This window comes from Rhinolophus sinicus, chromosome 18 (genome assembly GCF_057876585.1).
Source record: "Rhinolophus sinicus isolate RSI-liver-muscle chromosome 18, RSI-T2T, whole genome shotgun sequence".
Lineage (NCBI taxonomy): Eukaryota > Metazoa > Chordata > Mammalia > Chiroptera > Rhinolophidae > Rhinolophus > Rhinolophus sinicus.
Window position 1 is genome coordinate 84,308,305 of NC_142518.1, and position 20,025 is coordinate 84,328,329.

The following is a 20,025-nucleotide window of genomic DNA, read 5'->3' on the forward strand; positions in this document are numbered from 1 at the left end:
AAACTCAACGAGATTCAAGAAAACACAGAAAGGCAGTTTCATGAACTCAGAAACACAATCAAAGAACAGCATGAGCATTTTACGAAAGAGATTGAAATTTTAATAAAGAACCAAATAGAATTTCTGGAGATTAAGAACTCAATAGAAGAAATTAAGAACGAAATAACCAGCTTAGGTAGGAGAGTTGACCAGATGGAGGAAAGAATCACTGATATCGAAGATAGACACCTGGAAATTACACAGATGGAAGAAGAAAGAGACTTGAGACTTAAAAGAAATGAAAGAACTCCACAAAAACTTTCTCACTCCATCAGAAAGAGCAATATAAGAATAATGTGCATACCAGCAGGAGAAGAAAGAGAGACGGGAACAGAGAATATATTCAAACAAATTGTTGATGAGGACTTCCCAAACTTGTGGACAGAACTGGACACTCGAATGCAAGAAGCAAATAGAACACCTAATTACCTCAATCCCAACAGGCCTTCTGCAAGGGACATTGTATTGAAGCTGTCTGAAATCAACAACAAAGAAAGATCCTCAAGGCAGCCGGGGAAAGATGACGGTAATTTACAAAGAAAAGCCCATTAGAGTATCATCACATTTTTCAGCGGAAACTCTACAAGCCAGGAGAGAGTGGAACCAACTATTCAAACTATTGAAAGAGAGAAATTATAAGGTAAGAAAAATATACCCAGCAAAGATATCCTTTAGATATGAAGGAGCAATAAAGACCTTTCCAGACATCCAGAAGCTGAGGGAATTCTCTAATACACGACCTGCACTAGAAGAAATACTAAAGGAGGCTATTCGACCACCATTAACACGGACAATTTGTGGCAAACCAAACATAAAAAAGGGGAGAGTAAAGGCCTGAACTGCAACATGGGATTGGAGAAAGTAAGCGTGCTGAAGAAAATGGAATACTCTAGATATCAAACTTACTTTTACATAAACTTAAGGGTAACCACTCAAAAAAAATCCAGAACTGAAATATGTACTGTAAAGAAGAAGAAACAGAGGGAAACATCATAGAATACCACCAAACAGAAATAATAGACAACAACAAAAAGGCAAGGAAACAATGGAGACGCAGCCTTACCAGAAAATTAAAGATAGAATGACAGGAAATCCTCACATATCAATAATCACCCTAAATGTAAATGGACTGAACTCACCAATAAAAAGGCAGAGAGTAGCAGATTGGATCAAAAAAGTAAACCCAACCATATGCTGCCTCCAAGAGACAAATCTCAGCTACAAGGACAAGCATAGACTCGAAGTGAAAGGGTGGAAATTGACATTCCAAGCAAATGGTAACCAGAGAAAATCAGATGTAGCCATAATGATATCAGATGAAATAGACTTCAACATGAAAAAGATAACAAGAGTCAAAGATGGACATTTCATAATGGTGAAGGGGACTATACAACAAGAAGACATAACAGTCATCAATATTTATGCCCCCAATCAGGGAGCACCGAAATATACTGAGCAACTAGTAACAGAAATAAAAGGAGAAATTGACCAAAACACAATTATCCTAGGGGAATTAAATACATCATTGACAGCTATGGATAGATCATCCAAACAGAAAATAAATAACAAAATAGCAGCCCTAAATGACACATTAGATACAATGGTCATAATTGACATACATAGAGCACTTCATCCTAAAACATCAGACTATACATTCTTTTCTAGTGCACATGGAACATTCTCAAGGATAGAGCATATATTGGGACATAAAATCAGTCTCAGCAAATTTAAGAAGATTGAAATCATACCAAGCATATTCTCTTATCACAAGGCTTTGAAAGTGGATTTCAACTGCAAAAAGAAAGCAGGAAGAAACACAAATACATGGAGATTAAACAACATACTTTTAAGAACGACTGGGTCAAAGAAGAAATTAGAGGAGAGATCAAAAGATACATAGAAACAAATGACAATGAAAATACATCCTACCAAAAATTTTGGGATGCACAAAAAGCAGTTTTAAGAGGGAAATTTATCGCATTACAGGCCTATCTCAAGAAACAAGAAAACTCCCAAATAAATAACCTCATGTTACACTTTAAAGAAGTAGAAAAAGAAGAACAAGTGAAACCCAAGGTCAGCAAAACAAAGGAAACAACAAAAATCAGAGCAGAACTAAATGAAATAGAGAACAAAAAGACAATAGAAAAAATTAATGTGACAAAGTGCTGGTTCTTTGAAAAGATTAACAAAATTGACAAATCCTTGGCTAGACTCACTTAGATAAAAAGAGAGAAGACACTCATTAACAAAATCAGAAACAAAAAGAGGAAGTTATCACAGAAACCACAGAAAAACAAAGGATCATCCAAGAATACCATGAAAGACTATATGCCACCAAATTCAATAACCTAGAAGAAATGGACAAGTTCTTAGAAACATAGCCTTCCAAGGCTGAACCATGAAGAACTGGAAAATCTACACAGACCGATCACCAGTAACGAAATGAATCAGTCATCCAAAACCTTCCCAAAAGCAAAAGTCCGGGACCCGATGGCTTCACGAGTGAATTCTACCAAACCTTCAAAGAGGATCTAATACCAATCCTGGCCAAACTCTTCCAAAAAACTGAAGAAAAGACAGTACTTCCTAATTCATTTTATGAGGCCAACATTACCCTGATACCAAAACCTGGTAAGGACAGCACAAAAAAAGAAAATTGCAGACCAATATCTCCGATGAATACCGATGCAAAAATCCTAAATAAAATTCTCGCATCAATCATAACAATCCATTAAAAAGATTATACATCACAACCATGGGGTTTCATCCTAGTGGCACAGGATGGTTCCACATATGCAAATCAATCAACATGATACACCACAAAAACAAAATAAAGGACAAAATCATGATTATATCAATAGTTGCATAAAATTATTTGACAAGATACAACATCAATCTATGATTAAAACACCTAATAAAAAAGGTATAGAAGGAAAATACCTTAACATAATAAAGGCCATATATGAGAAACTCTCTGCTAATCTCATAAGTAATGGTGAAAAACTTAAGCCCTTTGCTCTATGTTCAGGAACATGACAGGGCTGTCCCCTATCACCTCTGCTTTTCAACATAGTGTTGGAAGTCCCTGCCAGAGCAATCAGGCAAGAGAAAGAAATAAAAGGCATCCAAACTGGGAATGAAGAAGTTAAATTATCACTCTTTGCAGATGACATGATGCTATATATAGAAAACCCTAAAGACTCCACCAAAAAGCTATTAGAAACAATCAACGAATACAGTACAGTTGCCGGCTACATATAGAAAACCCTAAAGACTCCACCAAAAAGTTACTAGAAACAATCAACGAATACAGTAATGTTGCTGGCTACAAAATCAACGTACAAAAGTCCATTGCTTTCCTATATACTAACAATGAAATCCCAGAAAAAGAAATACAAAAAACAATTCCTTTTGCAATTGCAGCAAAAAGAATAAAATACTTAGGAATAAACTTAACCAAGGATGTGAAAGACCTATATGATGAAAACTATAAGACATTTTTGAAAGAAATTGAAGAAGACACAAAGAAATGGAAAGATATTCCGTGCTCATGGATTGGAAGAATCAACATAGTTAAAATGGCCATATTACCCAAAGCAAAATACAGATTCAATGCAATCCCCATCAAAATCCCAATGGCATATTTTAAAGAAATAGAACAAAAAATCACCAGATTTGTTTGTATCAACAAAAGACCCCTAATAGCCAAAGCAATCTTAAGGAAAAAGAACAATAATGGAGGTATCACACTTCCTGACTTTGGCTTGTACTACAGGGCTACAATAATCAAAACAGCATGGTATTGGCAGAAATACAGACATATGGACCAATGGAATAGTATTGAGAACCGAGAAATAAAACCACATAAATATGGACAGATAATTTTTGACAAAGAAGCTAAAAACATACAATGGAGCAAAGACAGCCTCTTCAATAAATGGTGCTGGGAGAATTGGATAGCCACGTGGAAAAGAATGAAACTGGACTGCTATTTGTCACCATGTACCAAAGTTAAATCAAAATGGATCAAAGACTTAAGCATAAGACCTTGCACAATAAACTGCATAGAATAAAACATAGGTACTAAACTTATGGACCTTGGGTTCAAAGGGCATTTTATGAATTTTACTCCAAAGGCAATGGAAGTAAAAGCTAAAATAAACGAATGGGACTATACGAAACTTAAAAGCTTCTGCACAGCAAAAGAAACCATCGACAAAATAAAGAGGCCACCAACTGAATGGGAGAAGATTTTTGCAAACAGTGCCTTCGATAAGGGGCTAGTATCCAGAATATACAAGGAACTCATGCAACTCAAGAATAAAAAAACAAACAACCCAATTGAAAAATGGGCATAGGACTTGAAGAGACATTTCTCCAAAGAGGACATACAAGTGGCAAATAGACATACGAAAAAATGCTCAACATCACTAATCATTACAGAAATGCAAATCAAAACCACAATGAGATATCATCTCACCCTCGTCAGAATGCCTATCATCAACAAGACAAATAGTAACAAGTGTTGGAGAGGCTGTGGAGAAAAAGGAACCCTTAAACACTGTGGGTGGGAATGCAGACTGGTGCATCCGTTATGGATGGCAGTGTGGATGTTCCTCAAAAAATTACGAATAGAATTACCATGTGACTCAGCAATCCCTCTCCTGGGTATCTACCCAAAGAATCTGAAAACATTTATACATAAAGACACATGTGCTGCAATGTTTATTGCAGCTTTGTTTACGGTGGCCAAGACATGGAAACAACCAAAATGTCCTTCGATAGATGAATGGATAAAGAAGTTCTGGTATATATACACAATGGAATAGTATTCGGCGGTAAGAAAAGATGATATAGGAACATTTGTGACAACATGGATGGATCTTGAGAGTGTAATGCTGAGCGAAATAAGTCAGAGAGAAAAAGCAGAGAACCATGTGATTTCACTGATATGTGGTATATAAACCAAAAACAACAAAAGAACAAGACAAACAAATGAGAAACAGAAACTCATAGACACAGATAATAGTTTAGTGGTTAGCAGAAGGTAAGCGGGGAAGAGGATGGGAAAAGAGGGTAAAAGGAGTCAAATATATGTTTATGGAAGGAAAACTAACTCTGTGTGGTGAATAAACAACGGGATATATCGATGATGTATTACAGAATTGTGCTCTTGAAACCTATGTATTTTTATTAAACCATTGTCACCCCAATAAATTTTAATTAAAAAAAAGATATAAAGCTGACCACAATTATGATGAGGACATGAAAGTTCTATGTGTGGGCTAATCATCTGGAAGATAACTCCAAAAGAATCAAGATAAAACTGTCAGTTTCACATAGGCCGAATAGGCCCACCTACCCCACTTGACACACTGGAAACTGACAGACCAGTCTTCCTAATGGCCTGCCCAGAATTTGAAATCCGCTTTATTAGTAGCCTACATTAAGGTTATTAGTCATAACATAACCATGCTTAAAGCATTATGTAACATATGAGGAATAACACATTTCCCAGCAGACACATTAGCAGTTTGTCTGACTAAATTATCAGTCATTCTTGTCACCTAGTAGAAAACACAATGAAGGGTTAAGACACAAGACAGTTGTACCTCGATGGGGTCGTGGGTACACTATGAGGCTCCTGGGCAGATCTGGTGGAAGGATGAGAGCACCAAGTGCCCTGGATATGAGTTGGGAGGGTTACTGAAAAAGGGTAAGACAACATTCACCTCTTTCCTTCGCACACTTTCTTAGTTTCCTGTCTATGGTAGATATAGAGAATATGCAACTGTATCAAATAAATTCTTCCCTTCCTTATGCTTCCACTGGGCAACCAGGCTTTCAAGGGCTTCTAGGGATTTCAGAGATCTTGGTTTTCTTTTGAGATATGTCATTTAGAGACAAAGCCGAACTATTGTATTTCCAACCCTATAAGCTACAGTAAGGGACCATAAGGCTATTGAAATTTATTTCTATTTTTCTCATTGCAGTCTGCTCCCAGTTCTCGAGAGGGGTGTATGCCATCTTTGGATTCTATGACCAGATGTCAATGAACACTCTGACCTCCTTCTGTGGGGCCCTGCACACGTCCTTTGTCACACCCAGCTTCCCCACTGATGCAGATGTGCAGTTTGTCATCCAGATGCGCCCAGCCTTGAAGGGTGCTATTCTGAGTCTTCTGGGTCACTACAAGTGGGAGAAGTTTGTGTACCTCTATGACACAGAAAGAGGTAAGAAGAGGCATCTGTCCTCCTCTTTGAAATTCATGTAGCAATTGTGTTTAACCTTCCTCAACTCATGTTTGTTCCCTTCTCTTCCAATAAGTAAAATCTAATACTCTTTTAAGTTGTGTTTAACATTTAAAATGAATTGAAGACTAAGACCAAAAAATTGTAGCAGTGGTAATTTTAGAATCTAATTTTTCAAACTTTATATGTCCTCTTACTCCAACTCTAAAAATGGGTCTAGGATACATTCCTGGATGAGTCACTGTTGTTGAAAAACAGCACGTGCCGAAATAATTTATCTGGTCTAAAATATACAATGTGGAAAGCAGCATAATCTAAAATAGAGGGAGAGGCCTAAGCTGAAAGGTTTTGGAGAATTAATTCTGTCAGAGACTGATTATCCCCATTTCATAGATAAAAAACTGGAGCCAAAAGAGGAAAAGTGCTTTTCACACAGCAGTTTAACCACAGTGCTGGGACTGGTGTCAATGTCTTGTGCTTCTAAGGCTTGTTCCACCAGATAACATTAGGTTTTCAGATTATAGATCCTCAACAAATAATTATCTGATGGAAATAATGAGTGGAGTCTGGCTAAACTGGGCTTTAGGGATGAATGTTTTTTTCTAATAGTGAGATAATATATTGAGGATACATTATATTGAAAGAGTCTCAGAAGTTTAGGGTCTGATTTAAACAGTATGAAATTAGGTATATACATCATAATTCAGCTAAATAGACTCTTCTAAAGCTCAGTTATCTTTGAGGGGCTCCTCAGTAAAACCAGGGGAGCCTATGACCATGAGATTCCAAAAGACAATCTTGCCTTATTTGTTTGCCTGTAACCCTGGATATAGGCTGAGAATGGTTCTCTCTAACTCAAGGTTTTTGGACTCAGAGAAGGAAGGAGCAAATGGGAGGCCGGTTGCCTGGGGGGTCCCTGTAAAGAATGTCCTTCTAGGTAACTTAACTTGAAGACCCATTTTGTTTTGGGGAACCCAGAGTACTTTTCACTTCATTCTCATTTTGATATGTCATCAAATACTGCCAGGAAATAGTAAGGCCTATATTTATTTGCCTATGGTGTTCATCTTCAAAATATTATCAAATTTCATGAACCTAAAGCAGGAAACCAGACTTATAGTCCAAGTTCTGCCATTACCTAGCTCTCAGACTTTGACCAACTCATTGAAGCTCTCTTGGCCTTGGTCTCCTCACCAAAAGTATGTCCCTTCTCAATACAATATTCTATGACTTTTTTTTGAGATCATATACTAGATACAGGACACTTTGTATGTTGCTATTAATCCTCACTTATAAATTATCAGTTAGTCAACCAATTCTGTATGCTGTTATCAACCCCCAATGGTATATTCAAATCTTGTGATACATGCTTATATAATACGGTTCCAATGAGGATAGACAGAAAAGCGTATTTATGAAACAATTCATGAACAGCACAAAAAATAACAAACTGAGTGTTGCACTAAAGACTATGCCTACTGTAAGAATTGTGAAAAGGTAGGACTCCAGGAAAGTAGAGATTTCAGAGAAGGCTGGCTGGAGGAGTTTGAAGGATATATCAGTTGTGGATGACAGGAGAAAAGGGGGAAGGGGTTTCGAGAAGCAAAAGAACATGAAATAAAGGGCAGAATCAGGAAGGATTGCTGGCTGTTCCTGCAAAGCCTTGCTTGACGAGGGCAACCAAAGAGTTTGAACATTCTAATTCATAATTTTTAAATTTTAATGCATTTAATTTCTTTCAAACACTGAGGCTGAATTAGCCTATTTCCATGCACTGCATACACTGTAATCTAGTGCATAACAATGTAATTTTCACAACTATAGTTTGTAAATCAGGTAGTTTCTCTCCTGAAACTTTTAGAAACTAAATATAAGTTCTACTAATACTATAACCTCCCATTTATTCCAAATCAGGAGATTAAGTTAATGTATATTTTCCGCATCTCCCATAATCCTCCTTTGTTCATCAGCTTTTTGTTAAATTAAAGTTTATTGGGGTGACAATTGTTAGTAAAGTTACATAGATTTCAGGTGTACAATTCTGTACTACATCATCTATATATCACATTGTGTGTCCACCACCCAGAGTCAGTTCTTCTTCCAGCACCACACATTTGATCACTTTTACTTTTATCTACCACCCCCGTCCCTTCTTATCCTCTACCACTAAACTATTTGTGTCTGTGAGTTTTTGTTTCTTCATTTGTTGGTCTTGTTCTTTTGCTGTTTTAAGTTTTATATACCATGTATCAGTGAAATCATATGGTTCTGACTTCTACTATCTGACTAATTTCACTCAGCATAATAATCTCAAGATCCATCCATAATGTCGCAAATGGTACTATTTCATCTTTCCTTATGGAAGAATAGTACTCCATTGTGTATATATACCACAAGTTCTTTTCCAATAATCTATCAAAGGACATTTTGATTTTGATTTCCATGTCTTCGCCAACATAAATAAATCTGCAATGAACATCGAGGCACACATATCTTTAGAGATAAATGCTTTCAGATTTTTCAGGTAGATACCCAGGACAGGAATTGTTAGGTCAGATGGTAACTCTATTCTTAATTTTCTGAGGAACCTCCACACTGCCTTCCATAGTGGCTACACCAGTCTGCATTCCCACCAACAGTGTATGAGGGTTCCTTTTTCTCCACAGCCTCTCCAACACTTGTTATTATTTGTGTTTTGATGATAACCATTCTAATTGGTGTGAAGTGATACCTCATTGTGGCTTTGATTTGCATTTCTCTGATTAGTGATGTTGAATATTTTTTCATATGTCTATTGGCTGTTTGTATGTCTTCTTTGTAGAAATGTGTCTTCAGGTCCTCTGCCCATTTTTTTTTTTTTCCTGCTCTCTATGTACTTTATTTAGTACAGTTATAAGCCACATAAATGTATTTATAATATCTCTGTCCCCAGACCAACACAATTCTGAAATGATTTCATAGGTATGAGACAAAAACCCAAAACGTATAAAGGTTAATTTAAAATCAATTTGCATAAAATTCAATGCACACTTTATCAGTATACTGTTTGCTGACACTTGACAAATATGTACTTCAGGATAATTGCCAACCCAATAAAAATGTGAATGATTTTATGATTTCAAAAACTTCCCTCTGTCTCATTCACTAACCCCTTATTATTGTCAAAGCAGAAAACAAAATGGGAAGATCTCTGCCCATTTTTTAATTGGATAGTTTTTTTTGTTTGTTTGTTTTTGTTGAGTTGTATGAGTTCCTTATATATTTTGGATATTAGCCCCTTATCGCAGGCGTTGTTTCCAAAAATCTTATCCCATTTGGTGGGTTGCCTCTTTATTTTGTCGATGGTTTATTTTTCTATGCAGAAGCTTTTTCATTTGATATAGTTCCATCCATTTATTTTAGCTTTCAATTACCTTGCCTTTGGGATCAAATTAATAAAATGCTCTTTGAAACCAAGGTCCACAAGTTTAGTACCTCTGTTATCTTCTATGAAATTTATTGTTTCAGGTCTAATATTTAGGTCTTAGATCCATTTTTGTTAATTTTGGTACACAGTGACAGATAGCAGTCTAATTTCATTTTTTTGCATGTGGCTTTCCAATTCTCCCAGCACCATTTATCGAAGAGGCTGTCGTTTCTCCATTGTTGTTTTTGGCTTCTTTGTCAAAAATTATCTGTCCATATTTATGTGGTTTAGTTTCTGGGTTATCAATTCTATTCCATTAGTCTGTGTATCTGTTTTTCTGCCAGTACCATACTGTTTTGATCATCATAGCCATGTAGTACAAGCTGAAATCAGGGAGTGTGATACATCCAACACTGTTCTTTTTCCTATGATTACTTTGGCTATTAGGGTTCTTTTTGTGGTTCCATACAAACCTGATAGTTTTTTGTTCTGTTTCTTCAAAAATGTCATTGTCATTGGTATTTTGATGTAGATTGCATTAAATCTGTATATTGCTTTGGGTAATATTGCCATTTTCATTATGTTGATTCTTCCAATCCATGAACATGGAATGTCTTTCTATTTCTTTGTGCCTTCTTCAATTTATTTTTAAAATGTCTTATAGTTTTCAGTATATAAGTCTTTTACTGCCTTGGTTAAGTTTATTCCAAGGTATTTTATTTCTTTTCCTGCAATAGCAAAAGGAATTGTGTGTTTTTTTTTAATTTCTTTTACTGATATTTCATTGATAGTATATAGGAATGCAATGGTCTTTTGTACATTGATAATGTAGCCAGCAACTTGACTGTATTTGTTTATTGTTTCTAATAGCTTTTTGGTGGAGTCTTTAGGGTTTTCTATCTATAGCATGATGTCATCTGCAAAAAGTACCAATTTAACTTCTTCATTCCCAATTTGGATGCCTTTTATGTCTTTCTCTTGCCTGATTGCTCTGGTTAGGACTTCCAATACTATGTTGAAAAGCAGAGGTGATAGGGGACAGCCCTGTCGTGTTCCTGAAAATAGAGCAAAAAGCTTCAGGTTTTTCCATTAATTATGATAGTAGCTGAGGTTTTGTCATACATAGCCTTCATTATGTGAAGTTATTTTCCTTCTATACCTATTTTATTAAGTGTTTTAAACATAAATGGATGTTGTATACTGCCAAACACTTTTTCTTCATCTATCACATGATTTTTGTCCTTTATTTTGGTTATATGGTGTATCACAGTGATTGATTTATGTATGTTGAACCATCCTTGTGCCCCTGGGATGAACCCCACTTGGTCGCGATCTATAATCTTTTTAATGTATTTTTGCATTCAATTTTCTATAATTTCATTTAGGATTTTTCCATCTGTATTCATAAGACATACTGGTCTGTAATTTTCTTTTTTTGTGTTATCCTTATCAGGTTTTGGTATCAGGGTAACATCGGCCTCATAAAATGGATTAAGGAGCATTGTCTCTTCTTCAATTTTTTGGAACAGTTTAAGCAGGATTGGTATTAGATCCTCTTTGAAGGTTTGATAGAATTCACTAGTGAAGCCATCGGGTCCTAGACCTTTGCATTTGGAAAGGTTTCAGATGACTGTTCAATTTCCTTAGGGTTGATTGGTCTATTTAGATATTCCAGTGTTTCGTGATTCACCATAGGAAGGCTATATGTTTCTAAGAACATATCTCTTTCTTCTAGCTTACTGAATTTGGTGGCATATAATCCTTCATAGTATTCTGGGAGGAACCGTTGTATTTCTGTGACATCCGTGATACCTACCCCTCTTTCATTTCTGATTTTGTTTGTTAGTGTCTTGTCTCTTTTTTTTTCCTTCTTTTTTTAAATTTATTTTTTAAATTTACTGGGGTGACAATTGTTTGTAAAATTACATAGATTTCAGGTGTACAATTCTGTATTACATCATCTATAAATCCCATTGTGTGTTCACCACCCAGAGTCAGTTCTCCTTCCATCACCATATATTTGAACCCCCTTGCCCTCATCTCCCACCCCCCACCCCCCTTACCCTCTGGTATCGACTAAACTATTGTCTGTGTCTATGAGTTTCTGTTTCTCATTTGTTTGTCTTGTTCTTTTGTTGTTTTTGGTTTATATACCACATATCAGTGAAATCATATGGTTCTCTGCTTTTTCTGTCTGACTTATTTCACTCAGCATTACACTCTCAAGATCCATCCATGTTGTCACAAATGTTCCTATATCATCTTTTCTTACCGCCGAATACTATTTCATTGTGTATATATACCACAACTTCTTTATCTATTTATTCATCTATCGAAGGACATTTTGGTTGTTTCCATGTCTTGGCCACCATAAATAAAGCTACAATGAACATTGGAGCACACGTGTCTTTATCAATAAATGTTTTCAGATATTTTGGGTAGATACCTAGGAGTGGGATTGCTGGGTCATATGGTAATTCTATTTTTAATTTTTTGAGGAACCTCCACATTACCTTCCATAGCGGCTGCACCAGTCTGCATTCCCACCAACACTGTATCAGGGTTCCTTTTTCTCCACAGCCTCTCCCACACTTGTTACTATTTGTCTTGTTGATGATAGCCATTCTAACTGGTGTGAGGTGGTATCTCATTGTGGTTTTTATTTGCATTTCTCTGATGATTAGTGATGTTGAGCACTTTTTCATATGTCTATTTGCCATTTGTATATCCTCTTTGCAGAAATATCTCTTCGGGTCCTCTGCCCATTTTTTCAATCGGGCTGTTTGTTTCTTTGTTGTCGAGTTGCATGAGTTCCTTGTATATTCTGGATTTTCTGTGTACACTAGAAAAGTATGTATAATCTGATGTTTGAGGATGAAGTGCTCTATAACTGTCAATTATATCCATTTCATCTAATGTGTCATTTAGGGCTGCTATTTCATTATTTATTTTCTGTTTGGATGATCGACCCATAGCTGTCAATGATGTGTTTAAGTCCCCTAGTATAATTGTGTTTTGGTCAATTTCTCCCTTTAGTTCTGTTAGTAGTTGCTTGGTATATTTCAGTGCTCCCTGATTGGGGGCATAAATATTGATGAATGTTATGTCTTCTCTGTTGTATAGTTCCTTTATCATTATGAAATGTCCATCTTTGTCTCTTGTTACTTTTTTTATCCTGAAGTCTGTTTCATCTGTCATCAGTATAGGTACACCTGCTTTTCTCTGAATACCATTTGCTTGGTGTGTTGGTGTGTCAATTTCCATCCTTTCACTTTGAGTCTATGCTTGTTCTTATAACTGAGATGTGTCTCTTGGCGGGAGCATATGGTTGGGTTTAATTTTTTGATCCGTTCTTCTACTCTGTGACTTTTTATTGGTGTGTTCAGTCCATTGACATTTAGGATCATTATTGATATATCAGAATTTCCTATCATTCTTTTTGTGGTTTTCTGATAGGATTATGTCTCTCTTGTTTATGTGCCTTTTTGTTGCTGTCTGTTAATTTGGTGTGGTGGTGTAATGTTTTTTCCCCTCTGTTTCTTCTTTTTTTATGTTATATAATTCAATTCTGGATTTTTTTTTTTGAGTGGTTACCATTACGTTTATGGAAAAGAAATTTTCATATGTAGAGTGTTCCATTTTCTTCAGTATGCTTACTTTCTCCATTACCTTCAGCTGGTTCAGACCTTTACTTTTTCCCTTTGTATGTTTTTGTTGTCATAAATTATCCCTATTTATGCTGTGTGTTGATTTCTGACCAACAGTAGCAAGTTGTCTTTTTCCCCTTTTTTAAATGGTTTTGTTTCTTGGTTTTATTTTTTCCCCTTTTTACCCTGTATGTTATGTTTAAGTGTATAGTTCCTTATTTGATGCAGGTGTTGTCATTTCCGGCTTCTGTCTCTTCAGAATAGTACTCATGGTTTTGTATTCTTTTGCTTTTTTATTTCACGTCAAATAGCTTCCTTCAGTATTTCTTATACTGCAAATCATGTGTAGAAAATTCTCTCAGCTACTCTATGTCTGGAAACATCTATTTCTCCTTCACATCTAAAGGATATCTTTGCTGGATACATTATTCCTGGGTTAAAATTTCTGTCTATGAATACTTTGAGTATTTCATTAGACTCCCTCCTGGCTTGTGGAGTTTCTGCTGAAAAAGCAGATGATAACTTAATGGGATTTCCTTTGTAGGTTACAGTCTTTTTTTCCCTGGCTTCCTTGAGGATTCTTTCTTTGTTGTTAATTTTTGACAGCTTCAATAAAATGTGCCTTGTAGAAGGCCTATTGGGATTGAGGTAATTAAGTGTTCTCATTGCTTCTTGGAATTGGGGATCCAGTTCTTTCCACAAATTTGGGAAGTTCTCATTGACTATTTGTTTTAATATACTCTCTATTCCCTTTTCCATTCTTCTCTTTCTGGTATTCCCATTGTTGTTATATTGCTCTTCTGTTGGAGTCAAAAAGTTCTTGTAGAGTTCTTTCATTTCTTTTAAGTCTCAAGTTTCTCTCTTCTGCCATGTGCATCATTTCCTTTCTATCTTTGTTGTCATTGATTCTTTTGTTCATCTGATCAAGTCCACTACCTAAGCTGGCTATTTCATTCTTCATTTCTCTTATTGAGTTTTTTTTTTTTTCATGGACTTTGGATTTTTAAGATTTTTAATAACACTTTTTTTTTTAATTTTATTTTATTAAATTTATTGGGGTGACAATTGTTAGTAAAATTACATAGATTTCAGGTGCACAATTCTGTATTACATCATCTATAAATCCCATTGTGTGTTCATCACCCTGAGTCAGTTCTCCTTCCATCACCATATATTCGAACCCCCTTACCCTCATCTCCCACCCCCAACCCCCGCCCCCCTTACCCTCTGGCAACCACTAAACTATTGTCTGTGTCTATGAGTTTCTGTTTCTCATTTGTTTGTCTTGTTCTTTTGATGTTTTTGGTTTATATACCACATATCAGTGAAATCACATGGTTCTCTGCTTTTTCTGTCTGACTTGTTTCGCTCAGCATTACTCTCTCAAGATCGATCCATGTTGTCACAAATGTTCCTATATCATCTTTTCTTACTGCCGAATAGTATTCCATTGTGTGCATATACCAGAACTTCTTTATCCATTCATCTATCGAAGGACATTTTGGTTGTTTCCATGTCTTGGCCACCGTAAACAAAGCTGCAATGAACATTGGAGCACACGTGTCTTTATCTCTAAATGTTTTCAGATTTTTTGGGTAGATACCCAGGAGAGGGATTGCTGGGTCATATGGCAATTCTATTCGTAATTCTTTGAGGAACCTCCACACTGCCTTCCATAACGGCTGCACCAGTCTGCATTCCCACCAACAGTGTATGAGGGTTCCTTTTTCTCCACAGCCTCTCCAACATTTGTTATTATTTGTCTTGTTGATGATAGCCATTCTGACTGGGGTGAGGTGATATCTCATTGTGGTTTTGATTTGCATTTCTCTGATGATTAGTGATGTTGAGCATTTTTTCATATGTCTATTTGCCATTTGTATGTCCTCTTTGGAGAAATGTCTCTTCAAGTCCTCTGCCCATTTTACAATTGGGTTCTTTGTTTTTTTGTTGTTGAGTTGCATGAGTTCCTTGTATATTCTGGATACTAGCCCCTTATCGGAGGCACTGTTTGCAAAAATCTTCTCCCATTCAGTTGGTGGCCTCTTTATTTTGTCAATGGTTTCTTTTGCTGTGCAGAAGCTTTTAAGTTTCATATAGTCCCATTCGTTTATTTTAGCTTTTACTTCCATTGCCTTTGGAGTCAAGTTCATAAAATGCTCTTTGAACCCAAGGTCCATAAGTTTAGTACCTATGTTTTCTTCTATGCAGTTTATTGTGTCAGGTCTTATGCTTAAGTCTTTGATCCATTTTGAATTAACTTTGGTACATGGTGACAAATAGCAGTCCAGGTTCATTCTTTTGCACGTGGCTATCCAATTCTCCCAGCACCATTTATTGAAGAGGCTGTCTTTGCTCCATTGTATGTTTTTAGCTTCTTTGTCAAAAATTATCTGTCCATATTTATGTGGTTTTATTTCTGGGTTCTCAATTCTATTCCATTGGTCTATGTGTCTGTTTTTCTGCCAATACCATGCTGTTTTGATTATTGTAGCCCTGTAGTACAAGCCAAAGTCAGGTAGTGTGATACCTCCATTATAGTTCTTTTTTCTTAAGATTGCTTTGGCTGTTCGGGGTCTTTTGTGGTTCCAAACAAATCTGATGATTTTTTCTTCTATTTCTTTAAAATATGCCATTGGGATTTTCATGCGGATTGCATTGAATCTGTATATTGCTTTGGGTAATATGGCCATTTTAACTATGTTGATTCTTCCAATCCATGAGCACGGAATGTCTTTCCATTTCTTTGTGTCTTCTTCAATTTCTTTCAAAAATGTCTTATAGTTTTCAGCATATAGGTCTTTCACATCCTTGGTTAAGTTTATTCCTAGGTATTTTATTCTTTTTGCTGCAATTGCAAAAGGAATTGTTTTTTGTATTTCTTTTTCTGAGATTTCATTGTTAGTATATAGGAAGGCAATGGACTTTAGTGCGTTGATTTTGTAGCCGGCAAATTTACTGTATTCGTTGATTGTTTCTAATAGCTTTTTGGTGGAGTCTTTAGGGTTTTCTATATATAGCATCATGTCATCTGCAAAGAGTGATAATTTAACTTCTTCATTCCCAATTTGGATGCCTTTTATTTCTTTCTCTTGCCTGATTGCTCTGGCAAGGACTTCCAACACTATGTTGAAAAGCAGAGGTGATAGGGGACAGCCCTGTCGTGTTCCTGAACGTAGAGCAAAGGGCTTCAGTTTTTCTCCATTAATTATGAGATTAGCAGAGGGCTTGTCATATATGGCCTTCATTATGTTAAGGTATTTTCCTTCTATACCCATTTTATTAAGTGTTTTAATCATAAATGGATGTTGTATCTTGTCAAATGCTTTTTCTCCATCAATTGATATAATCATATGATTTTTGTCCTTTATTTTGTTTATGTGATGTATCACATTGATGGATTTTCGTATGTTGAACCATCCTTGTGCCCCGGGGATGAACCCCACTTGGTCGTGATGAATAATCTTTTTAATGCATTGTTGTATTCGATTTGCTAGAATTTTATTTAGGATTTTTGCATCGGTATTCATCAGAGATATTGGTCTGTAGTTTTCTTTTTTTGTGCTGTCCTTACCAGGTTTTGGTATCAGGGTAATGTTGGCCTCATAAAATGAGTTAGGGAGTACTGTCTCTTCTTCAATTTTTTGGAAGAGTTTGTGCAGAATTGGTATTAGATCCTCTTTGAAGGTTTGGTAGAATTCACTAGTGAAGCCATCTTGTCCCGGACTTTTGCTTTTGGGAAGGTTTTGGATGACTGATTCAATTTCGTTACTGGTGATCGGTCTGTTTAGATTTTCCAGTTCTTCATGGTTCAGCCTTGGAAGGCTATATGTTTCTCAGAACTTGTCCATTTCTTCTAGGTTGTTGAATTTGGTGGCATATAGTCCTTCATAGTATTCTTGGATGATCCTTTGTATTTCTGTGGTGTCCGTGATAACTTCCCCTTTTACGTTTCTGATTTTGTTAATCAGTGTCTTCTCTCTTTTTATCTTAGTAAATCTAGCCAAGGGCTTGTCAATTTTGTTAATCTTTTCAAAGAACCAGCTCTTTGTCATATTAATTTTTTCTATTGTCTTTTTGTTCTCTATTTCATTTAGTTCTGCTCTAATTTTTGTTATTTCCTTTCTTCTGCTGACCTTGGGTTTTACTTGTTCTTCTTTTTCTAGTTCTTTAAGGTGTAACATGAGGTTATTTATTTGGGAGTTTTCTTGTTTCTTGAGATAGGCCTGTAATGAGATAAATTTCCCTCTTAAAACTGCTTTCGCTGCATCCCCAAAATTTTGGTAGGATGTATTTTCATTGTCATTTGTTTCTATGTATCTTTTGATCTCTCCTCTAATTTCTTCTTTGACCCAGTCCTTCTTTAAAAGTATGTTATTTAATCTCCATGTATTTGTATTTTTTCCCGCTTTCTTTTTACAGTTGATATCCAATTTCAAAGCCTTGTGATCAGAGAATATGCATGGTATGATTTCAATCTTCTTAAATTTGTTGAGACTGATTTTATGTCCCAATATATGGTCTATCCTTGAGAATGTTCCGTGTACACTAGAAAAGAATGTATAGTCTGATGTTTTAGGATGAAGTGCTCTATAAATGTCAATTATGTCCATTTCATCTAATGTGTCATTTAGGGCTACTATTTCGTTATTTATTTTCTGTTTGGATGATGTATCCATAGCTGACAATGACGTATTTAAGTCCCCTAGTATAATTGTATTTTGGTCAATTTCTCCCTTTAGTTCTGTTAGTAGTTGCTTGGTGTATTTCGGTGCTCCCTGATTGGGAGCATAAATATTGATGACTGTTATGTCTTCTTGTTGTACAGTCCCCTTCACCATTATGAAATGTCCATCTTTGTCTCTTGTTATCTTTTTCACCTTGAAGTCTGTTTCATCTGATATCATTATGGCTACACCTGATTTTCTCTGGGTACCATTTGCTTGGAGTGTCAATTTCCACCCTTTCACTTTGAGTCTATGCTTGTCCTTGTAGCTGAGATGTGTCTCCTGGAGACAGCATATGGTTCGGTTTAGTTTTTTGATCCAATCTGCTACTCTGTGCCTTTTTATTGGTGAGTTCAGTCCATTTACATTTAGGGTGATTATTGATATGTGAGGATTTCCTGTCATTCTATCTTTAGTTTTCTGGTAAGGCTGTGTCTCCATTGTTTCTTTGCCTTTTTGTTGTTGTCTATTATTTCTTTGTGGTGGTATTCTATGATGTTTCCCTCTGTTTCTTCTTTTATTTCAGTATATATTTCAATTCTGGATTTATTTTGAGTGGGTACCCTTAAGTTTATGTAAAAGAAAGTTTGATATTTAGAGTATTCCATTTTCTTCAGCACGCTTACTTTCTCCATTCCCATTTTCCGGTTCAGGCCTTTACTCTCCCCCTTTTTGAGTTGTGGTTGCCACAAATTGTCCCTGTTCATGGTGGTCGAATAGCCTCCTTTAGTATTTCTTGTAGTGCAGGTCGTGTATTAGAAAATTCCCTCAGCTTCTGTATGTCTGTAAAGGTCTTTATTCCTCCTTCATATCTAAAGGATATCTTTGCTGGATATATTATTCTTGGCTCTTGGTTTCTCTCTTTCAATAGTTTGAATATTTGGTTCCACTCCCTCCCGCCTTGTAGAGTTTCTGCTGAAAAATCTGATGATAATCTAATGGGCTTTCCTTTGTAAGTTACCGTCTTCTTTTCCCTGGCTGCCTTGAGGATTCTTTCTTTGTCGTTGATTTTAGACAGCTTCAATACAATGTGCCTTGGAGAAGGCCTGTTGGGATTGAGGTAACTAGGTGTTCTATTTGCTTCTTGGATTCGAGGGTCCAGTTCTGTCCACAAATTTGGGAAGTTCTCTTCGACAATTTGTTTGAATATATTCTCTGTTCCCTTCTCTCTTTCTTCTCCTTCTGGTATCCCCATTATTCTTATATTGCTCTTTCTGATGGAGTCAGAAAGTTCTTGTAGAGTTCTTTCATTTCTTTGAAGTCTCAAGTCTCTTTCTTCTTCCATCTGTGTCATTTCCAGGTTTCTATCTTCAATGTCACTGATTATTTCCTCCATCTGGTCAACTCTACTACCTAAGCTGGTTATTTCATTCTTGATTTCTTCTATTGAGTTCTTAATCTCCAGAAATTCTATTTGGTTCTTTTTTAAGATTTCAATCTCTTTCGTAAAATGCTCATGCTGTTCTTTGATTGAGTTTCTGAGTTCCTTTAACTGCCTATCTGTGTTTTCTTGTATCTCGTTGAGTTTTTTCAGAACTGCAATCTTGAATTCTCTGTCATTTAAGTCACATATTTCTGTATCTTTAAGTGTCTTCTCTGGAGATTTTTCACTTTCTTTCTGAACTGTCTTGTTGCCTTGGTTATTCATGGCGATTACTGGTTTACTATTTCTCTTCCTAGACATCTACAGGAGTGACTTCTGCAACAGGTTGATAGAAAGCAGTCTTTCTTTTGTTTGCCAGTACTTGTTGGTAGAATGTTTTATTATTTCTCCAACTGCAACCTATTTTTCTTCTCCCACACAGTAGTGCTATGTTTTCTCTGCACTATTCCAATGTCTCACACAATGGGGGGATTCCCTGGGAGACGGGCTTCTCCTCTGTTAATAGTTCATCTAGGTCACAGGGCGCAGTGTCCCGGTGGGTATGCGGAGAGCTTTTGATGTTCCAAAG

General features: G+C 36.1%; 1 protein-coding gene across 11 annotated transcripts in view; it reads left to right on the top strand.

Annotated features, from left to right (window-relative positions):
• GRIA3 (glutamate ionotropic receptor AMPA type subunit 3) overlaps window positions 1-20,025 on the top strand; it is a 568,173-nt gene that overhangs the window by 115,481 nt on the left and 432,667 nt on the right. For all 11 annotated transcript variants that reach the window (XR_012493554.2, XM_088795040.1, XM_088795041.1 and 8 more), the window contains one exon: window positions 6,036-6,275. Coding sequence is in view for 10 of the 11 variants with exons in the window: in XM_088795040.1 (XP_088651166.1) it covers window positions 6,036-6,275 (240 nt within the window). In the remaining variant the exon portion in view is untranslated. The remainder of the gene's footprint in view (window positions 1-6,035; window positions 6,276-20,025) is intronic.